The 11,740-nt window shown below is 36.8% G+C and overlaps 1 protein-coding gene across 2 annotated transcripts; it reads left to right on the forward strand.

Annotated features, from left to right (window-relative positions):
• The first annotated feature begins 4,030 nt into the window (after positions 1-4,030).
• LOC145056741 (uncharacterized) lies at positions 4,031-7,940 on the forward strand. 2 transcript variants are annotated; one of them, XM_079004463.1, is made up of 4 exons: positions 4,031-4,563; positions 6,450-6,560; positions 7,434-7,514; positions 7,614-7,940. In XM_079004463.1, the coding sequence occupies exons 1-4, from the start codon at positions 4,306-4,308 to the stop codon at positions 7,689-7,691; spliced, it is 528 nt and encodes a 175-aa protein (XP_078860589.1). In that variant the 5' UTR covers positions 4,031-4,305; the 3' UTR covers positions 7,692-7,940. The 2 variants fall into 2 exon arrangements, with proteins under 2 accessions (XP_078860589.1, XP_078860590.1); XM_079004464.1 differs by having other exon boundaries at positions 4,032-4,563; positions 7,617-7,940.
• The last annotated feature ends 3,800 nt before the right edge of the window (positions 7,941-11,740 follow it).

Genomic DNA, 11,740 nt, shown 5'->3' on the forward strand with positions numbered 1-11,740 from the left:
GTCCCTAATTTCACCCACAAATTTGATTTTTTTTCTTAAAGTATTGAAGTTTGTAGAACACTTCTCCGTTTAGAAGTTTTAATTGATATAGTTGATTATGTAGAATTTGGCATCAAATTTAAGTTATTTCATTTTTGTAGTTTTACGAAAGACTATAATATAGTTTTGGAGTTTTTGATATTACAAATTTCGATTCTTAGGCGTGTTTGACACAAAGTTTTTTATAATTTTTGTAAGCTTTTACCTTTTAGCTTTCAAGAAAAAACTTGAAAAAAAAACGTTTCATTTGACAACATGATCTTCTAGTTTTTATTTTAAATAAAAAGTTAATAAGTCAAAAGCAATTTCAATTACTGATTAAAAGTTAACAACTATTTTTTTTTTCAAACACTTACACATAAATAAAAGTTACAACTTTCAACTTTTTAGTTATCAACTACTAACTTTCAACTATCGATTTTCAACCATTAACTACTCTTATTAAATACGCATAAATCCGTATATTTATAAAATAACATCTAATGATTCATCTATTATCATGGACAATTGTGAAATTATATAGTTCAATACATATCGATTGAAGGCAAACGGGCAACAAGCTGCGTCGCTAGCCCTTTCTGGATAGCAAAACCAATTCTTTTGAAAACTACATTAGTGGATCTAGAAGATATGACATTAGAATGCATGACCCGTTGGACTCTATTGAGGAGCTCCACCGCCTCTGGTGCGAGAAAACCAAATGTATCGAATGCAAAAGGAGCAAACACATGTTGATTTGCTATACATGCATTCTCGTGCTTTACCACTTTGCACGCAGCGGCTTTCAAAACGGCATGCCCAGCTGTGAAACCCCCGCTCCCTAATCCAATGAGAGGAGAGACCCCTGTAAGATCCACGCATGCATGCTTCCCTCCTATCCATCCAAAGACCAAAATGTCAGCCGATCTAAGTGTGGACCTTCCATCCTGCGGGTTCGTCAAAAAGTTCACTGGCGCTTCTTTCTTCACAGAAATACCAGCACGCCGACAAGCATCAAAGAGAACATCCCGAACCACATCATGTCTATAATTGAAACCAGGGAGCTCTCGACAATGAACCGCATGTTCCCCAAAGGTATCCAAACATGCCTTGCGACAAACTGGACATATCTCGTCAATTGGGAATATGGGAATCATGAGGCGGTAACGAAGGATAGTTCGGTACTCCACATGAAACATATGTTGGCCAAGACCATCAATAAGGATAGTTAGCAGAAAATCCTGAGCATGAGGCACCCACAGACACTCAAAGACTGCTTTCTGTCTGACAGTCATGTCAAAGTCGACTTCCATATCTTGGACGATTTTGCTAAAAAGGGCACACGCCAAAGCTTTTTGGGATTTAGGGGTGGCGGTGTCCTTATTAGTGAAACCGCTACAGTCAAATCCCAGAATCATATTGTGAAGACGAGTCATAGCACATAGGTAATCCGAGTCCATACCACATACACCACTGTCACGTAAGATGTGGTCTTGTAATGCCCAAGATTGGGCCCTCGAGGCTACAAATGCGTAGGAGGAAACCTCGTAGGCCGAGTACAAACCCAAACCAACGAAACGAATAGGTAAGGAAGCCAAGCGCCACTGAATATCTCCAAAGAAGGGGCCTCCACAAACCACCATATCCTCGATAGACCTGCGCAATCCTTTGTCAAAGAATAACGCTGCCTCTTCTCTGTGTATCGGATGGCATGTCCTTAAACCAAAGAAAAGTTTTGCAATGCCCATACATGATCAAAGCAAAAGGAGCTCACTCTGCGGGTCACATAGTTGTGGAAGAAGGCCCATCAAATCAACAACATTGACCGCTCTCTTCATGGCCAGCCCACTAATAAACCCTGCGTCTCTGCTAACAGCCCCCCAAGGAGCTTCACCCCCAAAGAAGGTATCCCTATATCCGTTAGGAATAAATCGGCACGAAGCTTCCTACCATCACAAGAGGGCCAAAAAATCTCCGTTTTCTTGATGTTCAACTCCAAACCCAAACCTGGACCGTGCAGCCGAATTATGTTTAACACTCTAGCCACCTCCTCTGAATCCCCAATGACAGTCCCATCATCTAGATACCAAGCATGGAGAAGGAGCTTACAATTGTCTCTAATCTTGTGCACAAGCGGGTGCAAAACGAGGGCAAAAAGAAGAGGGCCCAGGGGATCACCTTGCTGCACCCCAGTGGCAGACCATATATGTTGGGCTCTGATATAAAGTCTCGATGCTTGCCCGTACAAGAAATTCACCCAAAAAGAAATGGAAGGGCACATCTTCCTAACCTCGTGGAGCAATGCTGATTGATCCACCAGGTTAAAGGCATTCGAAAAATCCACAATTATCATTATAAGAGACCCATCAGCATGGTGTTCACTCAACACCCTATTGGCACTGTGTAACATAGCCTCAGCACCGCCAGATACACCAACCCCAAACTAAGAATCATTAAGGTACTTGGCCATTTCTTTACCCACACCTTTCATGGCGACCTTGGAAACCAGCCGTCTCCATATAGTGCCTACTGCAATCGGACGGATCCTGTTGTCAGGTTTAAGTAGAGGCGTGAGAGGAGCGGATGCAACAAACTCTGCCAAAATGGTTTGACATCTTCCCGCTAACCATAAATTAACAACTGAAGTGATAGCATGTATGAGATCTGTGGCAATAGCAGACCCTTCTCCACAAAGGGCGTCTAGTAAGTGTTGAGCCCTCAAGCCATCTCTCCCGCAAGAAGTTCCTTTAGGGAAGGATTTGATGCAACCAAATACACAGTTAAAGTCTGCTACAAGGGGAGGTTCATAAATTACGGGGCTCGGCATGGATAGGGGTGGTCTGACAGGCTGTTTGTCCTCCAGAACTTTAATAGTATCACCATTATATGGTGCAACACCCGATGAGCATAACACTTTCACTGCTGCGGTAAAATGACCATCTGCAACCTTACGGAGACATTGTCTAATGTTGGTGTTACTTGATGTAGCCTCCTTCTGAAGGATGCCTCCACCCTGTCTCATAGCTCCACTCTCAGGATTGTCTAACATATTTTGAACTAACTTCGTGATACCACCCTCTTTCCCCCATGTATCCAAGGACTGCAGGATGGAGCTTTGCTGTAAGGATTTTCTATTCCCAGACCTACATTCTTGTCTATTTTTGGGACTAAAGACCTGCAGTGTGCATCGAGGAAGAAGTAACAAACACATCCATGCCTCAACCGAGCCAGGTTGGGCAATCACCTTGTATAGAGCGGTCTTCAAAGCCTGAGAGAAAGCAAGACAACAACTATGGGGGATGCTCTTGACAGTAGTGATAGGCTCTTTAAAAACACGATCAAGGAGCGCAACATCAAAAACCAAACCTCCAAGAGCATTTGTCACCGACTCTTTAGTTGACAACTTTAGAATACCGACAATATAACGACTCGAGCCGTCATCCCCTGTAACAAACCTCGCACAACCATCCGGGTGATGACAATAACGGCTAAGAGCCTGCAAAGTCATACATTTCCCACACATCCATTGACCAAAGGCCTTATTTTTACAAATATCCAAATTGCGAGATGCTAATAACAAAAACAACATGCCGACGCGACACGATGTGTTCTTATCAGATATTTTGAATGTTAAATATTTCTTGTAGGATTATCTAACTGAATGATCTTTAATACTAAATTTTAAACATAGTGATAAAAATTAGATAAACAAATTAAAAATCAATAAGAATTACATTTCTGTTTATTTTCATTTTCTCTAAATTCTAAGCACCAAAACAAAATGATTGAGTTCTTAAGATCCCAACCTTCAACGGCATAAATCACACGGTTGTCCAAAAAGAATAACATTGAAACATTGGAATTTCAAATGGGACCCACATTTTCCAAATATCTTAAAGAAAATAAAATTTATTGAATATTCATAATTTCATATCAAAATCTTTCCGTTGGAGATCCATGGGCAAGTTGGTAATTTTGCCTTGTAACACCTATACAATATACATAATTTGCACACACAATATGCTTACAGGCTAGCAAAATTTGTGCTTTCTTTTTCTTTCTCTTTCGTTTGTGGGGCAACTAAGCTCATAACTTTAAGCATCAAGGCTTGCTTTTCTCAAACCATCGGAGGAAAAAGAGGAGAAACAACAAGAAATCGAAAAATTAAAGGTGGGAAAAGCAAAACAAGAAAAAATTAGAGAAATTAAGAGAGGAATCAGAGGAAGAAGGAGGGTTTTTTGCTTTTTCTGGTTGAAGAAGAAGAGCGAGAAAGAGCCAGAAAAAGAAATGTCTACTCCAACACAACCACAGAAGCAATCTAGCGAGCAGCTTCAAACACTGATGCAAGCTGGTCAAATTTCAGGGAGTTTGAGTTTCAGTGGGTTAATGTCGAAAGAAGATGAAGAGATGTCTAAATCTGCTCTCTCAACATTTAAGGCGAAAGAGGAAGAAATAGAGAAGAAAAAGCTCGAGGTTAAAGAAAGAGTTCAAGCTCAGTTGGGTCGTATTGAAGAAGAAACCAAACGTTTGGCTTCTATTCAAGAGGTTTGTCTTTTTTTTTTTCTCCGACTTTCTTGATTGAAGAATCCTTCATATGGGTTTTTCTGGGTTTTTGATTTTGGTTCGTGGGTTGTAAATTATTTGCTCGATTTGCTAGTTTTTCTCTTCTATTTTTGCTCGAAACTAAATTGATCAATTAGGGTTTCTTGTGTATTAAAGAGGGTTGCTTTCTCTTTTTACTTTCTTGATTCGAGAATTCTTCATATGGGTTTTTCGTTTTTTTTTTCTTTTGGTTTGTGGGTTGTAAATGATTTGCTCGATTTTGCAAGTTTTGGACTTCTATTTTGTTTAAATCTAAATTGATCAATTAGGGTTTCGTATGCTTCGAGAAGTTTGTTTTCTTAATTTGATTTCCTTGATTGAAGAATCTTTCAGCTGTTGTTTTCTCGGCTATTGATTTTGTTTTGTGTGTCGTAAATAATTTTCTCGATTTAGCAAGACGTTTGTTTTCATTTTCATATGGGTTTTCCTCGGATTTTGATTTCGATTGGTGGTTCGTCAATGATTTTCTCGATTCGCAAGTTTTGGATCTTAATTTCTGCTAAAACTAAATTGAATATTTAGGGTTTCTTCTGTATTCTTTCAAAAATGGATCGTTTATTGATTTTTTTTTTCTGTATATCATGAACATATTTGTTGCTTAAATTACCCATTTAAAAATCCAGATGCTAATGAATTTAGCGTTTCTTATGCACCTTTCAGGGTTAGATCTGTTTCATAATTCATTCGCATTTCCTTTTTTCTATTTCGTAAAAAATATCTATCTCAATTTCATTATAGCTGGATTTTTTTGGATTGCAAATAACAATAACAAATTGTAATAAACAAAACAATAAAGCGATGTTTGGAAATTATTGCTCCATATAATATAAAATTCAATCCCAAAATCCCATATCTCAAACTTTATTCCCCTTTTGCCCTCAAATCTGACCCTCACAAGGGTCCAATTTTGATTCTTGATATAGATGTTTTCCGTTTTCCGTTTTTATTTCGATACTTCTAATTTAAATTTTAGAATATAAAATGAAGTCTTTTTGACAATTGACACGAAAAAGAGTCAACATTGGTGTCTTCTTTTACAATGGAAAGAGTAGTTGAAACTTTAGACAATAAATATAATGGAGTCTTTTGCAAATTTTACAAAAAAGAAGATGAGTTCAATGAAAGATATTCAGCCTTATCTCTACAAAAGTGATTATGATTTTTTTTTTTTTTTTTTGTAAAGTCGTCAGATAAGGAATGACTCTAAGGAACTAATTATTGATACAAATGTAATATTACCGATTCATTCCTTAGCCTATTGTTTTTTTTTTTCATTCCATTAAGAAAAATTGGAATGTAATCATTTTTATTTGCGTAAGTTTTAATGACAAAAATCTTTATGGTAAATTTTTTGATTTAATTAGCGTACAACTTTTTAATCTTACTTAGGTTTTAATGACCTTAAACTACGTTTAGTTTTTTCTAAATTTTTATATATAAAAAATCAATAAATACAATTAAATACTAATATACTATATAGAGTAAAGTTAATTTTTATACATGTTACGTTCAATTATTAAATATAACATTTTCCTATCAAAATTAATATATCCCCGCAATTCAAATTTACATCAAATTATTTTATTACAATGCAACCCAACGAATCCATTATTTTTTGCGTACAAATGACCAAATTTAGGTCAATTTTGATGATTATAGTTTAGCTTCGACATGAAAAAGTGGTGTACATATGCTAGTGTGTTAGGTAATGTGGGAATTGGTGTGTAGTTGTTGGTGTCAAAGTTATATAATTGGTTATTTGTTACAATTTATAATCCATAACATTGGTTTTGTAAATCTAAATTATTATGGGAATCTATCATCATCAGGAACTCGAATCACTAACAGATCCAATGAAGAAAGAGGTTTCAGTTGTTCGTAAGAAGATTGACTCAGTCAACAAAGAGTTGAAGCCACTTGGACAAACCTGCCAAAAGAAGGTATCATATATATATATATATATATATATATATATATATATATATATATATATATATATATATATAATCACGACTTCTTTTCCCATTACAGAAATTTGTGAAAATTTATAAAAAGTATATGAGGGTAAATTTCTAAAAACGTTCAAACCTCCTTTTTGTGACTTTATCTATAAAGTCGTTTTTTCATTATATTTAGAGTAAATTACACGAATGGTCTCTATGGTTTAGGGTAATTTGTGTGTTTGGTCCCTAATTTATTTTTTTAACTTGGAAGGTCCATATTATTTGTTTTTGTTACGCGTTTGGTCTCTACTGTTTGTTTTTGTTATGCGTTTGGTCCCTGTCTTACCTAAAAAGACTATAATTTAAATAGAAAAAAATGATGGGTAGGTAAGGTTTTTTGTTCTGTGCTTGGTCTCTACTGTTTGTTTTTTTGTTATGCGTTTGGTCCCTGTTTTACCTAAAAAGACTATAATTTAAATAGAAAAAAATGATGGGTAGGTAAGGTAATGTGAGGGGTGAGGTTGGGGGTGTGTTTATTTAAATAAATTAAAAATCAAGGGCAAAATAGTCTTTTTAGGTAAGATAGGGACCAAACGCGTAACAAAAACAAATAGTAGGGACCTTCCAAGTTAAAAAAATAAGTTAGGGACCAAACACGTAAATTACCCTAAACCATAGGGACCATTCGTGTAATTTACTCTTATATTTAATTGAATGACCATGTAATGGGAAAAGAAGTGGTGATGTTTAGAGATGTGTTACTTTTATTTCGATTAAGTCATGTTTAAAAGTTATTTGGTAAAATGGAAGAAAAGAGATTTGTTAATGATTTTTAAAAAAATATTTAAAGATAATTATTATGTGTGGCAGGAGCGAGAGTACAAGGAAGCGTTGGATGCTTTCAATGAAAAGAACAAGGAAAAAGTACAACTAATAACGCGATTAATGGAGGTTGGTTTTATATATATTTTATAATTAATTAAAAAAAATGAAAAATTATTATGTTATGAATAAAGAGAATTGATAGTGTTTTGTTTTATGTTGGTTAAGCAGCTGGTGAGCGAAAGTGAGAAGACAAGGATGAAGAAGTTGGATGAACTGAGCAAGAGCATTGAAACCATACAATAAGTTAAGAATTTAATTAAAACAAAATGATGGTTGGGTTGATTGGTTTGTTTGTATGGGTGTGGTGTTTTGGTTTGAATAGTTGTATTTTGGGTGATGTAGGGTTTGTAAAAACAGGTTTGTTTTGGGTTTTTATTGTCTTAATTCTTTTTTTATTTTCGTATCAAGTAAAGTAAGCAATCTTTTATTTTATGACAATGAAGATACAATGTTTTATGTTGTGGAAATAGTGAAGGGTGTAATTTTAACTTTTGAACTCTTGTAAAGTAGGTAGATATAAATTGGTCTATTCGTTGAAGTATAATTGTATGTTGAGTAATGAGTGTTTAGATTAGTAAAAGCATCTTTAATGGTAAGTTATTTATTTGTTTTAGGGAAATTCTATATGTATCATTCTAAAATGCTTTGTATATATATTTGTAAGTGGATTAGTTTCTGCATATCTTCTATAATTTGATAATTTGATAAATTCTATGAAGATCCCCAAGGTCCGTCATAGAAAACTCAGTGCTCAATAGAGAAGTGATGTGAGACAGAAGTTGAGTTGATGAGCCTGTTAGGACAATATTATCCACATATAATAACATATATTCCACGTGAGTACCATGTAGATAAATAAAAAAAGAGGAGTCACATCTGCTGTGAATAAAACCAATGCGAGAAATAAAGGTGGCAAACCATTGAAACCAAGCACGAGGTGCTTGCTTGAGACTATATAAGGACCATTGAAGTAGACAAACATAGTTAAGATGAGAGGGATCACGAAAACCCAGAGGTTGATGCATATAGACTGTTTCTTGAATATGACCATGTAGAAACACATTTTTAACATCAAGCTGTCAAATAGGCCACTGACGCGTGACAACAATACTAAGAACTGTACAAATGGTAGCAGGCTTGACCACCAGACTAAAAGTATCGTCACAATCAATACCAGGTTGCTGACTACGACCATTAGCTACAAGACGCGCTTTATAGCATGATAAGGAGCCATCTGTATTGAGTTTCTTCTTGAACAACCAAATACAATTAACAATGTTAGCATCAGGTGGTCTTGGAACAAGTACCCAAGTCTGATTAGAGATAAGTGCAGTATATTCATCTGTCATGGCATTAAGCCAATTTGGATCCTTAAAAGCCTGTAAATAAATTTTGGGAACAGGAGAGGAGGTATCGACATGTAAATTTAATTTACGGATGGGTTTAAAGCACCCTGTTTGCTACGAGTGAGCACTGGGTGTGAAGCAAGAGGTATAGGAGAGGGACTGTTATTGGAGATGGTAAATGACTGTGAGGTGGGTTCCAAAGGAGGAGAGGTAGTTGGTGAAGAAGGACCAGGTGTAAGAGTTGCATGAGTAATGTTTAAGGGCGATAGAGGAGTGTGAGGAGTGAGTGGAGGAGTCAGTATAGGACTGGGAGTAGTACTAACTGTATTATGAGGAAGAGAAAGATATGGAGTCAAGGTAGTAGATAGAGGATGGGAAGATGTAGGATCCTCTAAAAAAGTGTAAGAAGGAGCTTAGTTTGGTTTCATCGATCCAAAAGGAAGGATGGTTTCACCAAAGACAACATTACCATAGATGATGATCTTATTTGTGTCAAGGTTAAGACAACGGTATCCTCTATGATTGGTAGGATACCCAAGGAAGATGCATGGAGTTGATCAGGAGTTAAGTTTATGAGAGGCATTGATATGAGGATAACAAAGAAATTCAAATACACGAAGGTAATCATATGATGGGTGTTTATTATAGAGTTTATTGAACGGAGTGACATTGTGGAGAGTAGTAGAAGGAAGGATATTAAGGAGATGAGCATCCATATGAAGGGCTTCAGTCTAGAATGTAGGAGGAAGACGAGCATGAAACAAAAGAGTACGAATGGTATTATTTAAGGTGTGTAGCATGTGTTCGGCTTTTCCGTTTTGTTGAGAGGTGTAAGGACATGAAAATCGAAAAAGAATGTCGTTTTGAGAAAAAAGGGTGTGAAATTTGTGATTGTTGTACTCACTGCCATTGTCACATTGAAAAGACTTTATGTTCGTTTGAAATTGGTTATGAACAAATTTTTGAAGTGCACGAATGTGTCAAACACATCAAATTTGGAACAAATAGGATAAACCCAAACATAATGAGAAAAAACATCCAAGAAAATAACATAATATTTAATAACACTCAAACTTTGAATGGTAGATGTCAATACATCAAAATGAATTAATTCAAATGAAAACTGAGAAACAGAAGTAGAAGCGCTAAATGGTAATTTGACTTGTTTACCCAATTGACATGCATGACACAAATTCAAATCTTTATTAGGAGAACACGAAATAAAACGATTCTGAACAAGGTGCTTCATGACATGTTGACCAGGATGACCAAGACGTTGATGCCAAACAGACGGAGCAATGGAGACGAAAGCTTGAGAATTTGAAGAAGTGTCAGGATAAAGATCACCAGTGCTATCAAATCAGATGAGAATTTGTTTGGTGCGGAAATCCTTCACAGAAAACCTAAAAGAGTCAAATTCAATAGAGCAATTATTTTCACGTACAAAACGACGAACATAAATCATATTTTTAATAATAGAAGGAGTAATTAAAACATTTCTAAGAGTTAAAGTGTGATAAGGATTGGGAAGCAGAAGGATAGTGTGTCCCATTTTTGTTACAGGTATGAAGGATCCATCACCAACTAAGACAGATGAAAAATTATTGGATTTATCTGAAACAGACGTAAGTATACCTGCATTCGAGTGAAGATGCGAGGTAGCCCCGATGTCCATGTACCAATCGGCTTGCCCCGAGAGGATAGTGGGCTCCAAACATTGCGTTTGAGCATAATAGGCCTGTGGTTGAGAGGATAACTATTGGGCCGACGAAAAAAATTGATGTTGTTGCTGATTTGTATTCGGATGGGCTGGCTGAAATCGTGGCCCACTTGCGTGAGGGAAAGGATCATTTGGGCTTGGCAATATTCCATGAGAGTTGGGTCTGTTTGTAAAGTGGGGAGTGTAAGTCCAGAACCAAGTTCCTTGACGAGGACGCTGGTTATCGAAGAGAAAATTGCTGCCACCAAGAGCTTGACTCGGGCCAGAGGAAGCGAGATTCAGACCACCGCCATGGGAATACCCACCGCCGTTGCTTCTCCCACCATAGCGTCCTCCACCCCGGCTACCACGACAACCATTGTGACCCCCACGGTAGCCACCCTGCCACCAGTGTTGTTCTGCTGCCATGAAGGAGAGTTGTTTGAGGAGTTCTGCATAGTTAGGGTATGGGGGGATGATGAATTGTCGGCATGAGTGATTAAAGAGTCACGGTTTTCATCTTGTACTATTTGTTGTTCTTCACATAATATAATGGATCTAGCATCCCAAAACGATGGAGGTGGGTCACTGTGTCGGAGGTTAATTGCAATATACCAGAACTTGGAAGACAGGCCATTAACCATGTATGCGACAAGGTTAGTTTCGGAAACTTTGGCATCCATGTGTTCTAATTGATCAACAATATATTTGATTTTGCTACAGTAGTCTGTGATGGAAGAGTTACCAAGAGAGATGTTTCTAAGTTCTCGATCTGACTGTATGATCTTGGATGCTTTGTTATCACGAAAAACCCTTTCAAGGTTTTCCCAAAATTCATAGGCTGTTGCTTGCTTCTTGAAAATCATGTTGAGAAGAGGTATGGAGAGTGTGCCATATAACCATGATCTCACGATGGAGTCCTCATGAAGCCAAGAAGTTTTCACAGCAACAAATGCTTCAACAGTTTTCTCTTTATCTTTATCGCCTGATGCAGTAACAGGAGGCTAAAGATGGTCATCTACACCATACCCAATGCAACGAAGTTCAAATAATTCTCTCTAAATGTCATAGTTCATCTGATCCAAGTCTAGAACAAAGGGAACTACATGCTTGATATTGATTATTGATGAAGGCTTGTCATTCATGGGTAGAGACATGATGAGGAGAAGAAGAAAAGAAGACAGATAGAGAAAGAATGAAGATGAGAGATCAAACAATCGATAAGGAAGGAGATGTCGACTAGGATT

Source organism: Lactuca serriola, chromosome 6 (genome assembly GCF_051521515.1).
Source record: "Lactuca serriola cultivar US96UC23 chromosome 6, Lser_US96UC23_V15, whole genome shotgun sequence".
NCBI classification, from domain to species: domain Eukaryota; kingdom Viridiplantae; phylum Streptophyta; class Magnoliopsida; order Asterales; family Asteraceae; genus Lactuca; species Lactuca serriola.

Excerpts from the sequence above, each read along its gene's own strand:
- LOC145056741 (XM_079004463.1), top strand. The coding sequence starts at position 4,306 with ATGTCTACTCCAACACAACCACAGAAGCAATCTAGCGAGCAGCTTCAA. Across the intron at positions 4,564-6,449 it reads GTTTGGCTTCTATTCAAGAG|GAACTCGAATCACTAACAGA; the intron begins GTTTGTCTTTTT and ends TATCATCATCAG. Across the intron at positions 6,561-7,433 it reads GACAAACCTGCCAAAAGAAG|GAGCGAGAGTACAAGGAAGC; the intron begins GTATCATATATA and ends TATGTGTGGCAG.